Source organism: Podarcis raffonei, chromosome 14 (genome assembly GCF_027172205.1).
Source record: "Podarcis raffonei isolate rPodRaf1 chromosome 14, rPodRaf1.pri, whole genome shotgun sequence".
NCBI lineage: Eukaryota > Metazoa > Chordata > Lepidosauria > Squamata > Lacertidae > Podarcis > Podarcis raffonei.
The window spans coordinates 19,686,556-19,713,432 of NC_070615.1; the positions used below are offsets into that span (position 1 = coordinate 19,686,556).

The 26,877-nt window shown below is 43.5% G+C and overlaps 1 protein-coding gene across 1 annotated transcript in view; it reads right to left on the bottom strand.

Moving 5' to 3' along the window:
- Positions 1-26,877, bottom strand: part of AGBL1 (AGBL carboxypeptidase 1) — a 414,373-nt gene that overhangs the window by 237,027 nt on the left and 150,469 nt on the right. The window contains exon 18 of the mRNA XM_053364617.1: positions 24,790-24,970. Within this exon, the coding sequence (XP_053220592.1) occupies positions 24,790-24,970 (181 nt within the window). The remainder of the gene's footprint in view (positions 1-24,789; positions 24,971-26,877) is intronic.

The window sequence follows — 26,877 nt, forward strand, 5'->3', positions numbered from 1 at the left end:
GAGTTATTGTCCACATTCTTTTTGTGACTGGGTTTTTTTGTGAGAACTTATAGTCAACAAGAAATTTACAAACCGAGCCTGGAGCATCACCCAACATCTATATTGTGCAGTGGTCTGAGGACCTCACTGTCCTTGCTACATCGGAATGCATTTTTGATAAACATTCCCTTCATTGGGATATCTTTCAAGACTTTTGGTTGGTGTATATAAACTTATGCTTAAACTGAGATGGCTATATTGATGGTTCTTATGTTACTAATGTGAACTGATTCTCTCTCTTTTCTTACTTTCTTTCTTTTGTCTGCATGTTGAATTTGTTAAAAATAAACCTTGGTTACAATTTGGTAAGGCTACTTACCAAATAGATGGTTCTGGTCCACAGGTTGTTACTTGGCCATCCCCAGTGCTATTTTTATAGAAAAGAGGTGCTGGAACTCACCACAAATGCCTCCCTTCTTCTCTTATAATGGCAGTGGTGCCCACATGAGAAGTGCCAGAACTGGGGGGGGGGGAGTCCTGGCCATCCCTGATATAAATAACATGCAAAATACATAATTACCTCCACCCTTTCTTTAATGGTTTCTTTGTTGCACTCCTCCACCTTTTAGTATGTTGGCATGCACAGTCATTAATGAGCAGTCATAAATGAAAGCATGCTGTGTAGAAATGGCAGGGATGCTTACAGGAAGTGATGGAACATGAGAATCTATCCTGAGCCGTCTTTCTTCAGACAAGTGAGGCACAAGTTGCGTGATTCCAGCAACGATTAGGAAGCACCCGATCTGTCTTTACCCACACATCACTTTATCAAATGAGTTTTGGAGGGGGGAGGAAGCAATGAAATCTACCCCTTTCCTGTTTGAAAGATTGATCATTCTTCTGCCCTTCTAATCCACCCCCACCCCGCACACCCTTCTCTGTTCACCACGAGGTGCTCTTAATACCATAATTACTGAATTATTAGCTCAAAAAGGAATTTACAAAAAACCGGCTCATTATTTCTCAGTGATGAAGGGAGCGTGCCATGGAAATGAAAGCTACTGCTTGGAAGATATAAACCTGGGGACCTTATTAATGGGCTTTAGGCTTGTTTTAGATCTGAGCAGAGTCTGAACAGCAGCAGCAGCACCAACAACAAAAGGGTACTCTGAGTGCCATTAATGAGAACATTTAGCATTCTATTACTCGATATAAAAACAGCAAGCTGCAAATAACCAGCCGGGAGAAAAAGAGAAAGACGTTTGTGTGTGTGTGTGTGTGTGTGAGAGAGAGAGAGAGAGAGAGAGAGAGAGAGAGAGAGAGAGAGAGGTGTTAGTAATGAATGCAAGGAAGAATAATGACAGAGCCAGCCCTACCATTAGGCAAAGTGAGACAGACACATCAGGTGGCAGATGCTGAGGGGCAGGGAGCAGACAGAACTGTCTGTCTCCCATAGGGATGTAAGAAAGTAGTGTTTTCTATCCTGTCCTGTATTAGTTACATGCAGCACTGCTTCTGTTCCACTGCACTTCATCTTCCACCCAAAACTAGCCATTGTCTGCTGCAACAAACTTACATAATGTAACTTATGTATTTATTCTGTAAACTGGTTGTCATTACGTTATTCCACCCTATTCATTTCAGTACGTGGCGGGGTGGGTCACAATCAATTATGCATCGTTTGCAAACTGAAAGCAACAAAAACAGAATGGACATATTCCCTATATAGCAGATAGACTTCTACAATGGCCAGAAGTCTTGATGCTACTGGTGGACCTACAGGGTGGGAAACTGGAGAAATTCATTTCATCACTCTCACTTAATTGAATGAGAAAGGCCGCAGGTGAAAAATCCTTTTCCTGCATTTCCAAAGTGCTTCCCCATTGCCTCTCTCCCTCTGCAGCAAAAGGTCAGGAACTCTGATAAGAACAGTATCCTTCATATATATATATTGCACCTTTCATTCCCCAGGATCCCAGAAATGTTTTATAAATTTATGCTTCTATATAATGTCCCAGGCAGAGAAAGAAGATTGCAGGCTGACTGCTGTGTAGTTGAGAATTTTCTGTATCCATGTGAACGAGGAACCCAGGACCGTCTTTGTATCAGATGCTTCCAGAATGGCTAATGCTACAAAGGATTGATTTCAGATCACTGGCAAGGTAAGGTGTGGAAGCTTCCCCAAGGTATTATAAACATTTGATTTTAAAGAAAGTGTGAGCTCCTGGGAAAAAGCCACGGGGTGGAGGTAAAGCAGGTGTAGGCAGTGATGAATCTGGAAGGTTGGAGCAATGCATTGAAGAATGCAGCAGGTTGTAGAGCAAATGTGGGGCAGAACTCAAGGAGAACAGAACTAGATATCAATGGAATCTAACAGCACCTGAAGCTTTTCAGACCTCCAGACTTCAGCATAAGTGGTGTCACCCAGCAAAGGGGACAAGTGGTACCCACAACAAAATGTTGTCGTGTATCCTTACCTCCTAATAATCTTAAGTTGTTTTAAACTGTTTTAATATTGTGTTTTCATGTTGTAACCTGCCCTGGAACCCTAGAGTGAAGGGGGGGTTAACAACAACAACAACAACAACAACAACAACAACAACAACAGGAGTTTTCCTGTTCAGAGTTGCAGCCAGACAGTTATATCCTCCTGCAGGATACTCCATTCCATTCCCCCCTCATTTCCCATTTTTTCTTTTCCAATGGATGTTCAGTACTCCATGGCTACTACTGCAGGTGGGTTTTGTTCTCATGCACAAGCCTCCTTGAAAGAGAACCGAATGAGAGCAGAAGGACTGGTAAACCTGATTTCCTACTCCAGTCTTACACAGGTTTTTCTTTTTTGAAAATCACATTTTATATCCCATCCTATTTCCAAGGAACTCAGACAACAAGCTACCTTTGTTTTGTTCACAGAACAATTTCTGTAACATAAGTGTGTGTGTGTGTGAGAGAGAGAGAGAGAGAGAGAGAGAGAGAGAGAGAGAGATTTGCGAAAAGCCATTCATGGAACTTTATGTTTCAGCAGGAATTTTAATCTAGATCTTCCCATTCCAAGATCAACACTTCAGCCATTATTCAACACTGATTGTCCTCAGTGTGTACATGGAACTAGAGAGAATTGTGTTGAAAAATTATCAAAGGGGAGAGAATTTTTAAGTCACATTTTCATGAGCATGCTGCAAGGTTTCTTCAGTGCTTTCAAAGAGACTGAGGGAGGTGTTGGTGTTTGTCCTTTCTCTCATTCTACTTATCAGCTGGCCAGCAGTCTGCATTCTGGAGCCATCCTGGAGGCCTGTGACTCTTCTAAAGCCCAAGGGAACAGCAAGAGAGAACTCCTCCTATGGGGAATTTGCTGAGCGGGAAGCATGAGTATTATCCCTGACCACCTCACAATGATATGGAAAGCTTCAAAACTTGCACCCTCTGAAATTCTAAAGTGCCCTGAGAATGTGGAAGAATAAATGGAATCCTGTCTCACAGAGGCGCATTGCCTTGACATGTCTGCTTGCCTATACTCCCCTGACATAGGCCGAAACATTTCCCCACCACCACCTCTCCCCATTTCCCATTACTGAGCAATTTTGCTTTCCCGAGCACCATCCTTTCCCCTGCTATTCATCCATGGCTTCTTATCCACAACTAAGGTGAGTAGGTGTGAGTCAAATTGGATGCTTTGATTACAATTGGGCAAACTGGAAGGCAGATAATAGTCTAGTCTTCCCACACCTGATCTCCTCATGAGAGGTCAGTGATGGGGGTCAACAGCTGAAATAAGAGTCCCTGCATGCGAAGGAATGGCGGGTGGGGGAGAGAGAACCTGTATCATCTAATAAAGTGCAACAGAACAAGATGGGGATAAGGACAGGGTGTTGAGAGGGTTTGTATCGTTTTGTGCTTAGATGTCACATTGGAAGAAGGGAAAGGATTGACAGCCTGAAAGCTGGTGAGTCTCTTGTGTTTATCCTGTAAATTGATGTCACCAAATGGCTCTTTCACCCAAGAATTGCTATGCCGTCTTAGGGACAAAGTGCATTGGGCACAGATTTTGTCTTCAACAGTGGCCAGACACATGCACCAGAGAAGGTTACAAGCATACCACAATGGCAACCACCATCCTCTACGGACTTGGCACCAGCTCCTAGCATGGTTAGGAAAATGCTAGTGTCCCATAGGACCCACCACAACTGATGCCAATACCCATTTCTTTTAGGATCTGGCTCTTAAAGTGTGGGTCTGCACCATAGAAGGGGCCAAAGTCCCTTCCCCCCATAGAATATTTGAGGCCACCCAAAAAAAAAAATGTTGATGGGCATTGCCATTCAAATGGTGTGTGTGTACCATGTCTTATGATCAATCATGTGGAGTGGGGCTTTCCTGGGCACCCCCAAGTTGGCAGCCCTGGTCTGGACAGCTGCAGCTGCAGAGTCTTCACTCCCTCTAGTACCTCTGAACATTGTCTCCAATGTGGCGACTTTCTGCCAAGCTGCACTGGAATCCAGAGGCATTCTGGAACAGGGATGGGGAAGAAATTGGCTTGATTCGTATTTTAATCCAACTCTCCCTAGCTTGCACTTCCCAGAACCAATATGCAAATGAAGATATGGCTTTTTTTTAAAATTCTTGCTTCTCTGAATTTTGAAATGTGGTGCTCCAACCACAAAATGGAAGCAAAAGTTATACATTGGGGAAAGTATCCACAGAAAGTGCACATAGCACTAAAACTAATATTCAAAAATATCAAGGGAAACTTTGCATTTTCAACAGGTCTTTTGAGTGAGAAATTTATCCTCCCTGTAAAGGTAAAGGTAAAGGGACCCCTGACTGTTAGGTCCAGTCGCAGACGACTTTCGGGTTGCGGCGCTCATCTCACTTTACTGGCCGAGGGTAATGGATCATGTGGCCAGCATGACTAAGCCACTTCTGGCGAACCAGAGCAGTGCACGGAAACGCCGTTTACTTTTCCGCTGGAGCGGTACCTATTTATCTACTTGTACTTTGACGTGCTGTCGAACTGCTAGGTTGGCAGGAGCTGGGACCGAGCAACGGGAGCTCACCCCGTCACGGGGGGTCTCAAATTGTTTTTGCTTCTGACAATGTTTATAACATATGAAATTGTTCAGAACATTTTTAATAGTTTTCTTTTTACATGCAAAAGTGTTCTTTGAGTTACTTTTATAACTGTTATAACTGTTTTCATATATATGAAATTGTGCCGTTTGTGTAATGGTTTTTATTGCATATGCATTTCTACTGCAAAATCGCTTTGAGATCTTTTGTGGCAAACAGACCATAAACGGGGGTAGGGGTGTGTCTTTCCTTAAAACAATGTATATGTTCGGAAAAAGCTCCATACAAAAAATTATGTATTTCTTTAATTTCATTTGTGTACATTGCAAACTGATAAGGAAATGGGGTGAAGTAAAGTTGGGGGGGAATGAAAAACTAAGATTGAAATGAAGGTGGTGGCTGCAGCAGCCTCACCTCAGCGGCCAATTTCTCCCCTCAGCACTGGGCACCTGGCAGTGCTGAGAGGAACCAGGCACTGAATATTTGCTTTTTCCCCAAGGCTTCCACACTTCACCATTATCCCTCACCACTGCCTGTCCTTTTCGCTTCCCATACCCACCACCCACTGAGATAACTGGGGGAGGGGGTCAAAGAGTGATGCCTCAGGATGGCAAAGAAATTCAATTCAGTTCATAGCTAAGGCAAACTTAACAAATTTGCGCTTTCTGAAATAATAGGAGGACCGAGCCGCAGGCACCCTTCAAAATTGACACTTCACCAAATTTTGCAATGCAGTTCTCCGGCCAAGTAGCGGGTACAAAATCATTGAAAATAAGAACATTAGGGGGGGAAGCCTTGTAGTCAACCAGTGTGTGAGTGAGCTACCAGGAGAGGAATGCAGAGAAGTGAAAACAAATGGAGTCAAAAGGGATGGAAAGAAGTGAAGGAAAGCACTGAGCAGGTGATTAGTTCTGACCTATAGTGATGGGATGGGGAGGAAACTGAAGCAGACTGAGAGATGACAGGATGGGGGAAAGAGAACATTGTTGGTAGGTGGGTGGGTAGATGGGTAGGTGTGGAAGGGAGGGAGGGAGGGAGGAGGAGGGAGTGTGGCATTTGCCTCCTAGGTGGGTCATAAGGAAAGGGTTAAATGAGTGTGTGATGTGATTGGCCAGTGGGAATGCAAGGGAGGAGTAAAAGTTAGAGTGGGAGGTTTTGAAAGTCAGTTGAGGTTTGGGAGTTGAAGAAGGAAGAGGGAGGATTAGGTGTGGGTTAGTATAGTTGTATTGTGAGAGAGTGAGAGGAATTGCTAGGTGGAGTCAGATAGATAGTTGAGAATAATCAGTTTGAAGTTGTTAGGAACTAAGGTTAAGAAACTGCCAAGAAAAGTTAGCTGTAACCATAAGCTTGTTCCTGCATTTAAAAATAAACTTGATTATTTGTTAATGTTAACAACTGACTGGACTCCGTGTGTCCCCATGAGATACGGGGTGGTGGCAGCGGAAAAAGCAATCGCAGTGGTGGCACAGGGTCAATAGACCGTCAAACGTCCGGGGGCCATGTGTGATCACCACAGGAGGAAGAGGAGGAGGCAGTCCTGCAAATTCTGCCCATGTTTGGCTCTGGCTCCACCCAAAGAAAGGTCCCCAACTCCTGCTCTAACAGAAGGGATTCCCTGTGCATCAATGTGCATCAGTTACTGGACGTGGGGTAGCTATAATTTTAGGATGTGATTATATCATGATTTTAAGATGCTTTTCTTTTCCAATTTTTATCCCTATTGTGTACTGCGCAGATGTTGTTTTCCATTATCTATGTTGTGCATGCCATCATGCTCCTAAATATTTTTTTTTAAAGGGCATAAAATCCAAACAAATAAATGTGGCCACCACGCTGTGTCTACAATGTGAGCTTTGGTTTTTGCAGGCTCTCCGCGGCTTGTCTGGGTGGGTGGTCCCTTCCTTCGTCACCCTCTCCTCCACTCACCACTCCTCATGGCAGGAAAGAGGAAGCCGGCATGATGGATCACAGAAGCCCCTTGACATATTGTGTCATTTATCACACAACAGCTTCCCGTCCTGCTAAGGGGGCCTCGTCCATATGTCAACGTCGGCTTCTGCGCCACCCCAATGCATCAGAGGGAAATGTTTGAATATGGAGCAGAGCAATTCCTCAAGCTTGTCTCAGCATAGATCCCCACATACGTCTAGTCCCTTCCTGAGTTTGTCTTTGGTGCTTATTTATTTAATTTGCACACAAACGCATACACACAGTTCTTGGGCTTGTATTAAACAAAGCGATCAGGTGAAGACAACAGATGGATGAAATCAGCTAAAAGTCATGAGGTCCTGGGAGAGAGGCAAATATAGCTGAGTTTAGGGATGATGCACATATTTGGGATAGATTGTCTGTTTGTTTGGGATATTACACACCCAAGGCAAAACTTGCTGTTTCATGTAAGTGTGCCAGACAGGGGATAAGTGTGCCAAACAGGCAGCAGGTTTTCTACATTGTTGTTCAGTCTGCAGAAATAAAAGTAGTGGCATAATTGTGCAGCTGCTGCGTTCAGAACTCAACCAGTGATTTAGATCTACATTAAATTTAATCTGCATGCTTGTGAAAGGGTGATACAGTGGTACCTTGGGTTAAGTACTTAATTCGTTCCAGAGGTCCGTTCTTAACCTGAAACTGTTCTTAACCTGAAGCACCACTTTAGCTAATGGGGCCTCCTGCTGCTGCCATGCCACCGGAGCACGATTTCTGTTCTCATCCTGAAGCAAAGTTCTTAACCCAAGGTACTATTTATGGGTTAGAGGAGTCTGTAACCTGAAACGTATGTAACCTGAAGCGTATGTAACCCGAGGTATCACTGTATAATGCAAAATGGCACATAAAAATACACATATGATGTGCAACACTGATCTGCTTTGGGTGGGGGGTGGTTCATTTCTGCTTTGCAGGATAAGCATCCCAAACATGCGATGGTACCAGCTTCCAAAATGGAAGAAAACTGAGAAATGCTCTGCCCTGTTTCTTTCCAGTAAAGTTTTCCCCAACACTGTGCTGTTGGCTGCTGAGGCTTCCTGATCTGGGGGTGGGGAAAGGCTTATGGGAGGAGAAACCTCATAAAGTTTTCTTCTGGGCTTTGGTTAAAGTGCTGGCACCCAGGAAGGCTGCAGAGTGCAGACCACTGATGATAAGGTTTGTAGAATGAATGAAAGGATCCTAACAAACACCCACTTGGCCATCTCAAAGGTAAGGAAAAAATAGAAAAACAAAACAAAACCCCAACATACAACCTAGTAGGATGTCATCCTCTCCCCAAAAAAATTCTCTTTCCTTTGGTAATTTTTGAATGCAATTTATTTTCTCATTGATCAATGGAGAATGGTCGAAAAAATGCTGGAGAAAGATTCAGCACAGTGCTCATGAAAACCTGTACTTATTCCTGACAAAAATTGCATTGCATTAAAAAAAAACCACATTATTTTTTAAAAAATAAATAAAATGGTTTTCCAATTACAAAATTGATATTAGAAATATGAAGCAACAACCAGCCAAAATGAAGCATTTTAAAACCCCATTAAATTTCATGGCAGGGACTGAAGCTCTTTTTTGTTACCATTTCCCACCAGCAGAATCAGCAGAATTTTACAGTGTTTCGGCCTGACTGGATCCTACACCGCCCTTGGTTACTTTTACTGTGCAGCTCTCCTCCCGCCTAAATAAGCAAAATTTCTGTTTCATAAACATGTAATGTGTCTGCAAAAGGAATCATGGGCAATTTATGCCTGGAAAATTGGCCAATAAAGTTTTATGGCACCAGGTTCCTACTGCTTCTTTTAATATGAAGAGATCTGAAATTAATTCCTTCCTAGGCAAAGAGTTATAACCCCAGCTCTCCAGGTCCAGACCCAACCTTATGAAAACCCCCATGCTGACTTATTTTGAAGATGATAATTTTTCTGTTTGCACAGTATGCCCTCTATAGGCGAAATCTTTCAAAGGGATGAAATGAAGCAAAAAAAAGTGAAATCCCAACAAAATTCAAAACCTGATGGAATCTTGATACTTTTCTCTTATTCTGACATTTCCTCAGCATTCTGTGTTCTATAGAACATGCAATGAAATCCATATACAGTTGTACCCTGGAAGCCGAACAGAATCCGTTCCAGAAGTCCATTCAACCGTTCAAAACAATCGAAAACCAAAGTGTGGCTTCTGATTGGCTGCAGGAAGCTCGTGCAGCCAATTGGAAGCCACGGAAGCCCTGCTGGACGTTTGACTTCCAAAAGTAGTTCGCAAACCAGAACAGTCACTTCTGGGTTTGCGGCATTCGGGAGCCAAAATGTTTGGGAACTAAGCTATTTGACTTCCAAGGTACGACTGTATAAGTACACTTTCCTTTTATTCTAGTAGAGCAATCCATATTAGAGTCATTGAACAAGTTGCTTTTTGGTGCCAAATGAATTGTTTTACATTTTCAAGCTCAAATAATTGCTATGCCGGGCCTGTGAGGAAAATTGTATCAGGGGTGCTATATTATAAGGATTATGTGCCCCCAATAATTTGCACCACTGGAGAGAAAAGGGAATTTTAAACCAAGTTACTTTATGTATTTACATACTAGTAAAATTGGCTTGCATTTAGCTTAGTTGACTCCTTTATGAGATAAACTGTTATATGGTGCTAACTCATAAACAGTTATGAGATTTGGCTTTTCAGAGGCAGAAAACACCTTAAACATTGTGGGTAATGATTTAGGACGGATGTGTTTCCAGTTTTGTTCAGCCTTCAGGCTGTGTGCCAAATTTCTAGCTCATGGGGAAAGACCTTGACAATTTTGATCAGTGATGAGCAAATTTTCCTCATCCCAAATTGTAATCAGTTTGCCAATTACGAACACAGTCTGAGAATGCTGGAGAGGGAGAATGGGGGGGGGGGTTTCCGCCTCCCTTCTTGGAATTCCAAAGTGTCTTTTAATTTTTTTGCACATGTGTATGCTAAAAGTTTATCATGCTTGAGAATTATAGGATGGGATGGAGAAGGAATTGAATTGACTGAGATAACCATGGGGTGCTCTCTTTCTGTTCCCACATGTTGCATGTTACAGTGTCTTGCCCTATTTTTAGTTTTTAAAAGCAATTTGTTCGGTTAAAAACAACCATTAGGTGTTTTGTTGTTCGTGATGTGTCAAGATTGAGTCTGTGTTAGCCATGGTGTGCAGGCCAGACCCGTGCCATGTGGACCAGAGGTGGGAAGAGAGGAGAGATTTGATTCAGTTTGCATTTAAAGGCAAACCTACCAAATTTGTACTTTCCAAAATAATATGCAGCCCAAAACACAGCCACCCTTCACAGTTTGCACTTCTCTGAATTTTGCAATTAGCTTCTCCAGCCAAATGATGTGTACAAAAATGCATACGCAGGGTTAAGTGTGCATAGAAATCCATATATTGGTGAAAACAGCACATACAAAATGCATTACATAAGAGGAAAATGTTCCACAAAAATGTGTATATTTAGCAAAATTGCATACTAACGTGTATATTAGGAGAAATTTGCACTAAAATACTGGCAAATGCAGAGAACGGAAGAATGGGAAAATGAGCGAACCCGAAATTGATAGATTTGTCCATCTCCAGTCAGAGATGCTGCCATGGACAAGCCAAACAGATACTGGGTTGGGTAGATGAAATGAGGTGAAGCTCTGCAAGATAGGCATCAATCAAAGTAAAGTGAAGATGCATCTGCTACCCACTTGCTCAGACTGCCAGAGCTACTACTATTACTACTATTTCTTGTGTTTAATGGCATTGCAATGCCAAGGAAAGACCCTAGTAACACCTTCTATCATCCAGTGCATTACAGAACTTAATTTGTTCTGGAGGTCTGTACTTAACCTGAAACTGTTCTTAACCTAAAGCACCACTTTAGCTAATGGGGCCTGCCACTGCCGCCACGCCACTACTGCACAATTTCTGTTCTCATCCTGAAGCAAAGTTCTTAACCCGAGGTACTATTTCTGGGTTAGCAGAGTCTGTAACTTGAAGCATCTGTAACCTGAAGCGTTTGTAACCTGAGGTAACACTATATTACACTTCACCCAGAGCCTTTCACAAAGTCTAGCATCTCTCACAAGCCTGCACAATGACTCCAACACTGAGCTCCAGAAATTCCTAACCCAAATGGTAGCCTCCACATGCAAATTTTTAATGCCCAAATCACTAAACCTATGAAGGCTGTGTTTCGGATTCTGTATTATTTCAGAAAGTGTGGGTGAGGTACATCCGCCTTTAAATGTGAACTGAATCAAATTTCTTCCAGCCACCTATCCCTAAATCCAGACTCATGTTTTACCTTTTTTTTTAAAAAAAAAAAGGTCACATTTACATGATTCATGCCTGGCCCTTGAAGCATACATGCGCAGGTTTGTTGTTGTTTTTCTAATCTGGAAATCCCAGCTAAATTGATTGCTTAAGTCAGGAATCATTAGCCCTTTTTAAAAGTTCAAGGCAATTTCAGCAATCAGCCAATGTGCACCAGTTGCTGCAGCTGCCTCTGCTTTGCCCAAGGAATGCAGATGGCACAGTGCAAAAATAGGTGCATAATTTTGTGTTGTTCTCAGTTCAGATCAGAAGCATCCCGCAAGCTTGGTGCGTTCGGCTTGTCATTTAGACGGCAAGCCTGCCATTTTTCAATTTCAGCGGCATCAGGGTTACTTTAGGCTCAAATATTTTTAATGTGGAAGGGGAAGCCAGTCACCACTGAACAACTAAAAATAGATGTGGGTGACCTGAATTTGTCCTGGTTGCGGAAGCACCAGCTCGCCCATATTATGAAGCATGCTATTGCAAAAAATTAGCTATTTGGGCATTGGCAAGTTTCAAACGAACCGTATTTGGGACTGGGCAGGAATTTTCCACCTGACAAAATGGCTCTTGTGGTTTTGCGTACCTCATAGCAATAGCCACAACTCTGGTGGTTCAGGCATTGGGTAAGCCTTAGTCTTGGTGTCAGTTTCTCAGATCATGTGGTTGACTGTGCATATAAGGGATAAGGTGATCCTACAGGTAAACTGGCCCTAAGCTGTTAAAGGCTTTGTCTACTAATATTAGCACATTGAACTTGGGCCAGTAACAAAACAGCAACTAGGGTGCCCCCGCCCTGCATACTTCCCTCTGAAACAACCAAACATTCCCCTATAGGGATGTTGAAATCAGGCCTACTGGCAATACCACATCATGCGGACTTGCTAATGTTCTCCAAAACCATGCACTATCTGCTATCGACCATCTTTCCCCAAAACACACCCTAAACTAGGAACATGGGGTACCTTGGCAGTGTTTTTCATTAGGCAGAAGCATCTGTCACTAGGAGGTTTAAACGTTAGATTTTAGCGAAATAGGCCTTCCCCGCAATGCAAATTGCTTGCTTCTCCAATCTGCTTTTTGGTAGCCATGGAAAATGATTGCTCCAAATCCTTCATATAACAACGCCATTATATACCTGAAAACAGTCATCATCTCCTTCCCCAATCTTCTCAAAATTTAAAAACCTATCCAATACCCTTCCTGCTTCCCCTTGTGTTGTTGCTGGTGAAAACCTTCCATTATTTTCATTATCTACCTCTGAACCCACTCCAATTTATCATCATTTTTTATGTGAGAAGAGTCTCCAAATTGAACACCAGAGTCTTTTTTCCCCCTCCCCTGATGTTCTTTCATGTTCTTTTGGGGTTGTTTCACATCAAAGCAAAACATTGGCTCAGCATCCGTAACAAGCATTTGCTGCCTTCAAGATAAACTGATAATACTGCTTGCCCTATGGTGAGGAGACCAAAGGCAGCATCAAAATCTGTCTTGAATTATGGAAAGAAATGGGCCCTTTTTTTGAAGTGTGCTAACTGCTGCCAGAAAAGGTACAGCATAGTGGGCTGGCCCTACCATTAGGACAGGGATAAAGAGCATTAGGCCTATAGGTCAAATGCACCCCTCCAAGCTTCTCCATTTGGTCCTCAGAACTCTCCCCAGGCTACACCTCACAGGCCATATCCTCCTCAAGTGGTGGGGAAGTATTTTGGAGTCAAAGGTCTGTGAACTCAGTTTAGATCTGGTATCCAAAACATATTTTTTTCCAGTTCAGAATTAAGCCTTGGCTCTGATTCTTGGGGTTCCAGCAGAAGCACAAAGTAGATCTTGCAGACCCTCCAAGTGTCCCTATTTCCCAAGGATGTCCCTGATTTAGAGAAACCATCCCAATTTCTTATTTGATCCTGGAATGTCCCACTTTTTCTTAGGATGTCCCTATTTTCATTGGAGAAAAGTTGGAGTATATGGAGCTCTCCAACCTCTGAGCTGTCTGAAGGCAATCCTGTATAGGGAAGGGTGTTTTTTCATGCTTAATGTTTTATTATGCTTTTATATTATGATGGAAGCTGTCAAGAGTGGCTGGAGCAACCCAGTAACATATGTGGGGTATAAATAGTAAAATTATCATTATGGAATGGGACATCCCTACTTTCATCAGAGAAATGTTGGAGGGTATGGATCTGGCAAACCTGAAGCCTGCCCACCTCTGGTGTCCAGCACCTTCCAATCCCCATTTACAAACACCAGCATCCATAATAACCAGAAAACAACTCAGTTTATCCCCAGCTTTCTTCCTCAGGACTTCCTTCTCCAGCCCAGGGAGTCAAAATTTATACAAGACATTTTGGAACCTGAGGCGAACCACAAAATGGTGCCTGCTTCCCGACCAGAGAAGAAGGGTGAATGAAGATCTACTGTCCCTATGGATCTTCCCACCTGGGGCAGTTGACTCACTTTGCCTCATGGGTGGGCCAACCCTGCAATCTCTTACAGCCTTCCAATAGGGGTCTTCACTCTGTGTTTATGTTTTAAGAGATAGAATAACGAATGAACAAGCTGCATATGTTCATTCATTTTTATGGGAGTCAGCAAATGTGAATTTGGATGAATCTCATGAACTGGATGGAAATATATTAGTCCATTCATTTTTAATTGCTTTGCAATGGAGGTTTTGTTTTGCATTGAAGAAATGGGCTAGGATGTGTACAGCTCCCAGGGATGAAATTGACCAGAGTGAAAAGCTCTGTTTAATTTAGATAGCAGTTAGGCTGCAACCCTAGCATTGGAATGTAGGAAGTTGCCTTATATAGAATTGCATGAAAACCAATTTAATTGCAGACACAGAGCCTTCAGTCCAGATTGGGGGGGATTGAAAGCTGTACTGGGAATTGGCGGTGGGGGCTACTCTCAAAGGCTGGACTACTCAATTAAAGTCCTGTGAAATTTGTCCTTAGAAAGATGCATAATCACGGTTGCAAATTGCATGGGGAAACTGCATGGCAGGCTCCCCACTGCAGCCCTTTGCATTCCAATGCATGGAGGGAGGTGGGGGTCAGGTGACAGAAGGGGTGGGATAAGTGAGTATGTTCCTGCTCTCTTGTCATCACAAGAGGCCTTTAACATCTGAATTCATTTTGGATCTGTGCAACTTTTAAAATGGTTGATACAATGAATATCATTTGTGTTATCCACCTGAAATTTGGTGGGTTAGCAATGTGTGGGTGGTGGAATTGGCTATAGAATGCCTCTACTGGCTCCCAGGCACAGTTTCTGGGCACAATTCAAAGTGTTGGTGCTGACCTTTAAAGCCCTAAAAGGTCCAGTATACCTGAAGGAGCGTCTCCACCCCCATCGTCCAGCCCGGACACTGAGGTCCAGCGCCAAGGGCCTTCTGGCAGTTCCCTCACTGCAAGAAGAGAAGTTACAGGGAACCAGGCAGAGGGCCTTCTCAGTAGTGGTGCCCGCCCTGTGGAATGCCCTCCCACCAGATGTCAAAGAAATAATTTTAGAAGAAATCTGAAGGCAGCCCTGTTTAGGGAAGCTTTTAATATTTTATGCTTTATCTTGTTTTTAATATTTGGCTGGGAAGACCCGGCCAGATGGGCGGGGTATAAGCGATAAATTATTATTATCATTATCATTATGAATCATTATCATCATCATCTAAATTTCATGTCATTAAGATTGCAAACATAGAACTTTCAGGCAGCAGAACACTGGCTGGATATTCCATTGAAATCAATGGAGAAATGGGTGAAGTTCCAAAGAATGGGAAATGAAGCAAATATGTAAGAATTCCTCAAGCAGGACCGGAGCCAGGCAACAGCACTCTCCCCACTTGTAATTCCCAGAAAGTGGTATTCGGTAGCATACAGTCTCCAACAGAGCTGCTGAGGGCTCTCCTCGTTCTCCAAAGAAACTGTGTACAGCCAGAGTTTCCCAGTGGGTATCTGGCTGGCTGCTGTTCATGCTATATTATAAGGACCTTGGGGGACATGAGTGGTGCTTTGGTCTAAACAACTGAGCCTCTTGGGCTTGCTGATCGGTAGCTCAGTGGTTCAAATCCCTGCAACAGGGTGAGCTCCTGTTGCTCTGTCCCAGCTCCTGCCAACCTAGCAGTTCAAAAGCATGCCAGCACAAGTAGATAAATAGGTACCACTGTGGTGGGAAGGTAAATGGTGATTCTGTGAGCTCTGGTACTCGTCACGGTCCTCCGTGTGCCAGTAGCGGTTTAGTCCTGCTGGCCACATGATCCAGAAAACTGTCTGTGGACAAACGCCAGCTCCCTCGGCCTGAAAGTGAGATGAGCGCCGCAACCCCATAGTCACCTTTGACTGGACTTCACTGGCCCACCTTTTACCTTACAAGGATCTTGGGTATGAACCTTGGGTTCTGAGCTATTCCAGCCAGGAATAGATTATGTGCAATGAGTGGCACTGGGGGAACGCAAGAAATAAGTGCTTGTTTCCCTGCCACAGTCATGAAAGTGCACAAAGCATAGTGGAAAAGCGGAAGGGAAGGGGGTGAATGGGACATGCTGAAGTCTTGGAATGTCTCAGGGAGGCAGCTCAAAGTGCAGAGAGGCTCAGCGTAATAAGAGCAGCTGGTGCTGAGTGATGGGGCAGCAATGTGGCCTCTTCCAAAGGCCCAGGGATACATGGAGATGAGAGATCGGCATGTTGCCACCACTGTGACACCTGGCCGCTAATTAGCCATCATCCCTCTCCCCCTCCTCACCAGCGTGGCACGCTGTACACCCTGAGCAAATTACATTTTTTAAAAAAAAGAAAGAAAGGAAACTAAAACACAACAAAGCAAAACCCTACTGCAATCTCTCCCCGGCGACCCCTTTCTTCAGCTCTTCTCTCGCCCTTTTATTTATTGTAATTACTTTAGTAATAAGATTTGTTTTCCTTGTTATTATATATATTACCGCGCAGGGCAACAACGAAAACAACAGCAGTGGAAAATAACAATGACTGGGAAGAATTATGCATTTTATTTATCTCTGTGGCCATTATGGGGCCACTGAGCAAGGGAAAGCGGGGAGGGAAGCTGGAGCAAATGCGGATGGGAGGGAGCAGTTGGGGGAAGCTGTAAATAGAGAAGCAAACACATTCCTGGGGAGCAAAGATGTATGGGAGTGCATTTGCCAAGGAGGAAACAGTGGTGCTAAATGAAGCCAGCTCATAATTCATGCAGCAAGGCAGCTCTGGCAGATAAAGGATGGAATAAATAACACTCTGGAAGAGTGAAGGCAAGTGGAAGAGTTCTTGTGGCCCACGAGAAGAGAGGATGGCAATTTGCAAGGCCTGGATTTCAAAACCAGTGCTGGGATTCTGGTACCTCGGGGTGTGTTTTTTCCCTTCTCTCTGCAACGGCGGCTGTTTTTCGCACATTAAATGTGCATTTGTTACTTTTACACTGCACAAGGCCGTGATGTTATATTATATGAAGTTTTATTTAGATACCACTTTTTTGGCCCAGAGGCCCCAAAGCGGCGAACAATATATTGCTGCATACAATGAAAGTGCAATGCATCAAAACGATAGCAAACAGCAAAATGGGCAGATATCTGCCAATCACATTTGGGAGCTGCCTTCATGCTCTCACTGCAGTTGCAGCTATCTAGCATTCCTACTTCCTATCTTCCAGTCTCCCTGTTTTCCTGTAGTGTCAATATTTCCACAAGTGTTTGGGTTGGGAAAGGGAACAGAAATGGGGGCAGCTGGGAAAGACGAAGAGGATCTGCAGAAATCTTTCACTTTGATTCCATGTATTCCTCTGTCAACTCCAAGTCTGATCAATGATTCTGCAGCTCTGAATCATTTTTAATTTAATACTTCTGGGAAGAGGGTTTAAAAAAAATTCAATCAAACATGGGCACAGTTGGCGAGCAGTGGGAATTAGCATTTGGCAGCGTTCATTATTGCTGTTTATGATGAAATAAATTAGGAGGGTTGTTGTTTTTTTACTGATGCAATTAATAACCCTAAATTTAGGTATCATAAATAACAATATTTATCTGGACCTGCAGTGTCTGGGAAAGACTAGCCAAGAGCTCAGAATGCCAGCAGTTTAGGATTGGATCTTGCACAAGTGATGTGGCCCAGGCATTTCTTGGCGTGACATTAAGAGAGTGTGCCAGTAAAAAAAAGTGAGCAGCTGAGAATAGGGATGTTGGAGAATTCCAATGAAAACAGAAACGGGAGCGGAAATTGCTGATGTTCACTTATTCATCCCATGTCTGGAAAGGAAATCAATCCAGAGAATAGGATTGATATTCGCTGCTGCTGTTGCCTTCAGTCTGCAAACGATACGTACTTGAATACTCCTCCCCACCACACCCCATTTGCATTGTGTTTCCTTTGCAGTGAAATGAACGAGGGGGAATAATGTAAGGACAACATAAGGTAAAGGTAAAGGGACCCCTGACCATTAGGTCCAGTCGTGACCGACTGGGGTTGCGGCGCACATCTCGCTTTATTGGCCGAGGGAGCCAGCGTACAGCTTCCGGGTCATGTGGCCAGCATGACTAAGTCGCTTCTGGCGAACCAGAGCAGCGCACGGAAACGCCGTTTACCTTCCCGCCAGAGCAGTACCTATTTATCTACTTGCATTTTGATGTGCTTTTGAACTGCTAGGTTGGCAGGAGCAGGGACTGAGCAACGGGAGCTCACCCCATCGCGGGGATTCGAACCGCCAACCTTCTGATCGGCAAGTCCTAGGCTTACATAATTAATTAGGTAAATTATATAAATTACATGATTTCACCACAGCAAACAGCAAGACAAATAACACGGTTTTCTGTGGAAGCTGAACTGCAGGGGAACGGAAACGGCACTACAGTGGTACCTTGGATCCCAAACGCCTTGCGAGTCAAACGTTTTGGCTCCCGAACGCCATAAACCTGGATGGATGTGAGTGTTCCAGTTTGCGAATATTCGTTGGAAGCCGAACGTTCAACAGGGCCTCCATGGTTTCCAGCTGGCCGCAGGAGCTTCCTGCAGTCAATCGGAAGCTGCAGCCTTGGTTTCTGGACGTTTTGTAAGTCAAACGGACTTCTGGAATGGATTCCGTTCGACTTCCAAGGTACAACTGGACATGCAATGAATACAGTGGAGGATGGAAAATGGTGCCTCCTTGCATCCCTAGCTGAGAAGGTGCTGCAACTCTATTTCTGCTGACCATGGGTACATGTGTCAGCTGAATTGAATGTGCAAGAGGACTGAAGCAGCCCCCTGCTGATGGCGGCTGTGGGAGGAGACCATGCTGCCACCATCTTTGGCTCCCCCCGGCTCCTCCCAACATCCGGATGTTGTGCATGCGATGTCAGGATGTCACATGCATGTGACATCATAGAAGACATTCCCCCTTCCGCATCGCCCTCGCAAGCTGCACCTTCATCACAACTCCGTAATTTAACTCTACATTGTGTGAATAAGTACTTTCTTGTTCTTGAATCATTTTTCAGCTTCAATGGATGTCCCAGATTTCTAAGTGTTCTAGTTGTAGGGCTATGGGAAATAGAGAAAAGCTTTCCGCTATCCAGTATCTCCACACTATGCTTCAAAGAGGAGCAATGCGCTACCCCTCCATTTTATTTTTCAAGAAGGCTCTCTTATCCTTGAGTCAAACCATTGTTTCATATAGCTCCAGACTGCAGATGGGGAAGAAATGTGTTCGGTTCCCATTTTAATAAGAACCTCCCTAATTTGCACTTCCCAAAGAGAACGCAGCCATCCTTTGAAATGTGCACTTCTCTGAATGTTTGTGATGCTGTTGCAATACAAAGAAGCATATATTTGGGGAAAGTGCACACGCAGATTGATATAGTGGCGAAAGTAATGTACAAAAATGCACTGTATCAGAGGAAGTGCCTTGCAAAATAATATCAATATTAGGCAAAATTGCAAGCAAGCTAGGATTTCATTCTTACCATGTGGTGAAGAAGTCCTTATTACAAGCCAATAGAAAGAGTGCTTCATTAGCAAGGGGTTACAGTATAGCCCTAGCTCAGTATACTGGTGTACAATAGGTACAAACTAGGTAACACCCTTCCTGGAGACAACAGCCTAGAGGTGTCAAACTTTGTCACTTCCCCCACCTCCTTGCACATTGGCATCGCACATGACTGAGAAACTTATCTGCAAGAAACATAGTTCAGTTTTTTGCCCGGCAGATGCAATCATCCCTGTGTATTGTACACTTATTGTTACCTTCCCTTAGCTTAATTGCACCTTTCTTTTTCAGCCAGTGCAATGCAGATTCAAATACCTGTTATACAGAGCATATTCAACAGACTTAAGTGCAGAACAGCTTGTCCTTGGGACTCAGCTATACAGCTGCAAATAAAACGTGCTAAGTGTGTTTTAAGTGCAATATACAACGTGACACTAGATGGCGATGGTGAGTCTTATGCAAAATTAGATGTACAGTCATACCTTGGAAGTCAAATGGAAGTCCGTTCAAATTCCAAAATGTTTGGAAACCAAAGCGCAGCTTCTGGTTGGCTGCAGGAAGTCCTCCGTGGAAGCTCCGTTGGACGTTTGGGTTCCAAAGAACGTTTGCAAACCAGAACACATGCTTCCAGGTTTGCAGCGTTCGGGAGCCAAAACGTCCAAGTACTAAGGCATTCGGGATCCAAGGTACGACTGTACAGTGGTACCTCGGGTTACATACTCTTCAGGTTACACACGCTTCAGGTTACAGACTCCACTAACCCAGAAATAGTACCTCAGGTTAAGAAATTTGCTTTAGGATTAGAACAGAAATTGCGCAGTGGAGGCAACACGGCAGCTGTGGGAGGCCCCATTAGCTAAAGTGGTGCTTCAGGTTAAGAACAGTTTCAGGTTAAGAACAGACCTCCAGAACGAATTAAGTACTTAACCTGAGGTACCACTGTATTTTTTAAAAATGCTTTTATAAAAAAGCATTTTCAGAGTGGTTTTTATATGTGTCTAGATTCTGCAGAGACATCACCTTGCCAACAAAGGTCCGTATAGTTAAAGCTATGGTTTTCCCAGTAGTGATGTATGGAAGTGAGAGCTGGACCATAAAGAAGGCTGTTCGCCGAAGAATTGATGCTTTTGAATTATGGTCTGCAGGAGACTCTTGAGAGTCCCATGGACTGCAAGAAGATCAAACCTATCCATTCTGAAGGAAATCAGCCCTGAGTGCTCACTGGAAGGACAGATTGTGAAGCTGAGGCTCCAATACTTTGGCCACCTCATGAGAAAAGAAGACACCCTGGAAAAGACCCTGATGTTGGGAAAGATGGAGGGCACAAGGAGAAGGGGACGACAGAGGACGAGATGGTTGGACAGTGTTCTTGAAGCTACCAGCATGAGTTTGACCAAACTGCGGGAGGCAGTGGAAGACAGGAGTGCCCGGCATGCTCTGGTCCATGGGGTCACGAAGAGTCGGACACGACTAAATGACTAAACAACAACAACAACAAAGATTCCGTCCAAGTCACGTACCACTTTGTTTGTGAGAGTAGGTATGTAACATTCTCAAACCTGCTGCCTATCTGGGACACTTAACCACAACAGAAAACATGAAGCTGTTCTAATCAGAAGTGGGACACAGCATGGATATATTTGTTTCATTGCTTCCAGGGAGAATAAGCAGGGTAGGGGGATGTTCCCCACTTGAGCTATATGCTGCACTAGTGTAATTACATCACCGCCATCATGTTTGCCGTAGAAGTACATTTGCTTATAGCTTTCAGACCACATTAGCAAAAGCAGGCACCCGGGCCTGGTTTGTCTCGGGACTTCTTAAGCCTCCTGGAGCATGATCAGGGAAGGTCCTGTTGGGATGAGAGCTCTCCTCAACTGGGCAGGGTGTGCACTGATGTGGCAGCCGATGTCTAGGCTGCTGGCAGGAACCCTTTCTAAATGCCACATATTGGTGCCTTATCTCTCTGACTGAGCAGGAAGGCTTTGGCACTTACAGAACGAGCCACTTCAAAGCAATGCGGGGAGGGGGGAATCCCTCTCTAAATCAAGAAAGATGCTGAGATAAGTAGACGGAAGCAGCATCAATAGCACAACTAAAGGGAAGGGGGGAAGAGATTTATAGGGGCATCTGCGTGCGAGATGCAAAATCACTCTGCTCGTTAAAAAGTCAGATCCGAATGGGGATACTCAGAATAATCATCTTGTTCAGAATTGTCCTGGCTGGCTTCTTTATGAGCTTTCAAAGGAAAGGAGAAGATATTAATTTATACCAGCACTTTAAAGACAGTGAGTTGGAGAAAGTAGGCAGCGTGATTGGAAGGGCTCTGGAACACAGGGAGGAAAGGTGAACTGAAACTGCTTGGCTTGTCACAGGTGTTTTCAGGAGGTGCGGTGGGGAAAAAGCTTCCCTCTCTCTTCAGAGGCTTTTCAGCACCTCTTTCAAAAGGTTGACTTATTGATTTATGCTGCCTTCATATCGCGCCATTTTCGGTAATGTCACTGCATAGCCAAACCTGATTGGCTGTGTGGCATTGTAACATCACCTTTTCATCATTTGACTCCTGGTCCTGGTGGGGTCCCTTCTCAGCTCATCCAGAAAGCAGCAGCAGCAACCAGAGGGAACAGTGGTATTTTAAAAGGTAATATTCAGAGCAGATGTCTTTGGCATGAAATCATCAGCTCACCACAACACCTCACCTAGGAGGGGTGGTGCAATATTCCTCAAAGTTTTTCAAGGATAAGCCATCTGTCTTATTCTGATGTCTTGCCTACATGTCTTCTGCCCCTGCTCCTCATTGCCCAGCTGCGGGATAAGCAGCCTGATGCTTATGTCTAATTAATACATGCAGGGGTTAATACCACAGAGGAAGCTGTCCTGCCAGGCTTAGCTCACCTTCAGAGGGACTAGGTCAGTGATGGCCAAACTTGGCCCTCCAGCTTTTTTTACAATTCCCATCATCCCTGACCACTGGTCCTGTTAGCTAGGGATGATGGGAGTTGAAGTCCCAAAACAGCTGGAGGGCCAAGTTTGGCCATCACTGGACTAGGTAAACAAGACTTTGTTCCCCTCAATCGACCAGTAAAGCTCAGTGTGTGAGGAGATCTGTGCTGATTGCAGCAGCTAAGACCACATGGCTTTCACAAGCCAATCTTGTGTTCCTATACCACAAATTTAGAAACTTTCACCACTGTAATTAAGTCAATCTTTACCGCCTGTGCAACTTTTCTGAATGCTGTATGGAAAAGCACATGAAACAGACATTTGCAGAGTTTGTAAGTAAACCATTTTTATCTTACCAAACGTGTGGTCTTTTTTCTACACTGGAGGAAGACGGAAACCTTAGAAGGAACTCACAAGGGCATATTTCAAAGGTCTAACAGCTTAGATTTCCCTGCTTTACTTTGCTACATGTTTTGCGATTTTAAATCTCTCTCACCAAAGAGTACTTGTTTCAAACCTGGATCTTGACATCCAGGAATTATCCTTTTATACCTATTTTTCCTTGCCACCAACACCAACCACATGTTTAACACACTCAAATCATTCTGGACAAATCCCAGATCAGCTTAATTCAGTTTGGGATCCAGACTGAAAATACACAGCTAAGGAGACAAAAACGAGAACACAACAGCCTAACGGGGACTGAGTATGCCCAGTGCATATAGAATACAGAATGATTGGCGGGCCGGGGGGGGGGAGGCTGGGAGACCAGAGGAGGAAATGTAATAGAGCATCCTGAAAAAGGGCATGGCTGGCTGACAGGAACCTGAAACAGGAGGATTCCATATTGCCACATTTTGCTGCAACTCTCACTTGTGATATACAGTCATAGAAATGCAGGGAACGCTTTTGCTCCTCAAGGAACGCCCTTCTTTCCAAGAGTCAACTGGAAATTGCAAGAAAGGTCAGGTGTTCCCCCAGGCCTGTGTCTAGTGGAGATTTTAATTATGTGCAGTGATAATGGAAAACTGGGAAAGCAAAAGGCGTTTGTCTGGCCCTCGACTTCTCAGGGACTGTGAGGTGTGTGTGTGTGTGTGTGAGAGAGAGAGATTTGAAAACCAGCTCAGGGCAATATCCCATTATTTCATTCAATAGGATCCTGAGCTACTTTCCCTTTCAGCTGTTGTATCAGTGCCACAGCGTGAAAGGTGTGAAGGAGAAGTGAAGCATTCTGAAAAATATGGAGAGACCAAAAAAATCAAAGCTTCCAATAAGCCCCTCTAAGGTAAACCTTTGCCCCTCCTTTCTATTTCAAAGGGAACTCACTTGAGAAACTCGATAAAGCACAGCTAAAAAAATTATTCTCTCTCTCTTTTTCCTTTACGTTTTGTTTTTTCTTAAGATGCCAATTTGGTCCCAGCAAGACTCAGACCACCATGACACAAGAAGAAACGATTGAGTTTCTCAGGCACGGTTCCTGGGCACAAGGATTGGGGCACTACAAACAATTCTATACTTCCATCTGTGAAATACTGGAGGCCATGCAACTCAGAGCAGACCCATTGAAATTAATGGACCTTGTCAATTCATTCCTATGGTTCTACTCAGAGCAAAACTTAGCTGGTTCCAAACTTATTCTTCCTTACTAAGCAGTAGACACTCACTGTGTTTAATGAGGATTTTTCTCTGAAGTAATTGTCCATAGAATTGTGGCCTTAAGTCAACTTAACATGCAGTCTGATTGAATAACTCATTAACAGCTGGCGGGGTGGTGGTATTTTATTGTTTTTTAAAAAATGTGGATTTTTTAAAGAAAAAAACCTGATGATCAATCAAGTTTCCTTCCCTTTAAAGGTTCTCCAGCACTGATGTCATTGATGTAAATGATCAGCCTCTCATGACTCAAGTAATGTGTTTTTTCCCAAGCAACAAATGAGTTCCCCCCCCTTGTTAATCAGTCAAGAGAAACTGTTGTCTACATTAAATACACTCACTATGTCACTTCCACTGAACTACTGTAAAATTTATGTTAATTGGCTAAATAACTGATTAATTGGTTAAAAGGTAGACAGTTAATTTACCCAGAAAATGCATTATTCGGTGAACAGCCTAATCAAATACAAACTTGGGAGAACCATCATATTGATAAATACATTCTATATTTAGGGAAGAGCAAGAGGAGTCACCAGCTCCAAGTCGCAACTGGACAAGGGCCCAAAGTTGTGTACCATTGACAGTGGTTTGAATAATGTTGAAATATATAATATTTTAAATAAATAAAAAATTATGTTAAAATAGGAATCATATAGGGTTTGAATATGGGAGCTGAAAAGCTAAGAGGCTTAGCAAGGGCAGCTGACCAGGCAGACCAAATACCACTACAACTGCTCATTAACATATCTCATACTAATAAGGAATGTCCCTTGTTGCTGAACGCAGTAGCTGGAACTCACAACACCATAGGCCTTTTAATATGGCCAGCTTAATTGCTTGCTAGTAACTGCAACCCAAGCGATGCAACTCACTTGCCATTGATGACTCCATCTGGATTCAGCATGGGGATGACCTTGAAGATGAAGCATTGCCTCAGGAGATCTGCAATGGGGTCACTGCTGAGCAGGAACTCAAGTGTCCCCTTCATTACCCAGCTGGCATTGCTCTCACCAGGGTGGACCCTAGCCATGAGCACCACATAAGGACGGTTACCTAGAAAACACAGTGGGAGGGGTATTCTTTAAAAAAAATATTTTTCCTGTCCTTCTCCCTCTCAACTATTATTACTAATACTACTAACATACAGTCGTACCTTGGATTCCAAACACCTTGGCTCCTGAACAAATCGGCTCCCGAACAATCGAAACCCAGAAGTGAGTGTTCTGGTTTGTGAACGTTCTTTGGAACTCAAACATCCAATCAGGCTTCCATGGCTTCCAATTGTCTGCGGGAGCTTCCTGCAGCCAATCAGAAGCCGCGCTTTGATTTCGGAATGTTTTGGAAGTCAAATGGACTTCCAGAATATGGATTCTGTTCGAGTTCCAAGGTACGACTGTATAGCTGTCCCAATAACCTCATGGGAGCTTTATATTCTAAAATGGCACTAAATGCACCATGAGACTTTCCCATGAGACTTTTCTTCTGGGTGGAAAAAGAACAGTGCTTTCTGTTTTGGAGCACCAGTGGTCCACTGTTCATGTCCACAGCATGTCTATGGAATTCAAATTGAAATACCATAAAATAAAATACAAGAGATAAATGAAGCAATACAAATACAACTAAAAACCATACAGCATCTAGCACAGAACATTGCAATTGCTACAACAGGCAGAAAAATTGTTAACTGGTCTGCCAAAACACTCAGCAATTTTCAAGTGGTTGGAGGGAGGAAATGGAGGAACCACTGGCTTTGACACCCAGAGCTGCTTTCTCCATTACTCTGTCAGGTTAAACAAACATGTAGCAAAAACACATATGCCTGTAGTGGTCATCATTTCTGACAGCCACTACAGACAGACGTTGGCAGACAATCAAGGCCTTCCAACCAATTTTGGCTTTGCATCACATTTGACAACATACCAGCTGTATTCTTTATTCTCTCTCTATTCTAGCCTGCAGCTGAGAAAGGGGGGAAAGTACCATCCATACCATCCACCAGAAAAAGCAAGGGCAAAAAACAGGCCATGCTGTGATTTGGGTCTCGCATGTACTAGTACATCTGCAGTAGAATGATGTGGTCATGTTCTGGGATTGTAGAATGGATTGTACCAGCTGGAGACTATACAGGTGGGAAGTAGCATTTCCAATGTTCCCCCATATTTTAAAAAGCCCACCAAAAAACCTGCAAGGAAAGAAAACTGCAAATGCATGTGCTGCTGTGGGGATCTTTGGCTCCCTGGATGTTGTTGGATTCCAACTCCCACCATCCCTGACCCATGCTGGTTGGGGCTGGTGGGAGTTGTAGTCCAATAACATCAGGTGGGTCATAGATTCCTCACCCCTGAACTAGTGCAGCCAGGGGAAATGTACCGTGTGTGTGTGTGTGTGTGTGTGTGTGTGTGTGTTAGTTCATAAAATTTATACACCAGTTCGTTATAGTATACAAAAAAATAAATCAAGAAAATCAGGGAAAATTTACAGCCCTACTTTAAAACATACAAAGGTTAAAATATTTTAAAAGATCAGCTTAAAGTCAACTTAACTTTCTAAGCATTTTAAATTATATGTCCACCTTTCAATAAAAGCAATATTCAAAGCAGATTAAATTACAATACAAATAATTGAAAGAAATCGCAGGTTTAAAAATTTATAATATATTTTTTTAAAGAAACTTGATGAACAGAAGTGAAAACAGTAAAATCCGCAGCAATGAAACCAAACACCCCCTGTGATTCCAGTTTTCTGCTTGCGGTGAGGTCCGCTGGCTTCTTTGACCTAGGCGAGCATGCAAAAATGTTGCTACTCCAACTCAAGTTTGAAGTGGTACACTACCTTTTAGATTTTAGATTTTGGAATGCTGCATTACTTTTACTGTTGTTAGCCACTCTGAGCTCCGCTTCAGCTGCGGAGGGGGGGATATAAATAATAATAAAATTATTATTATTATTACCTAATTCCTT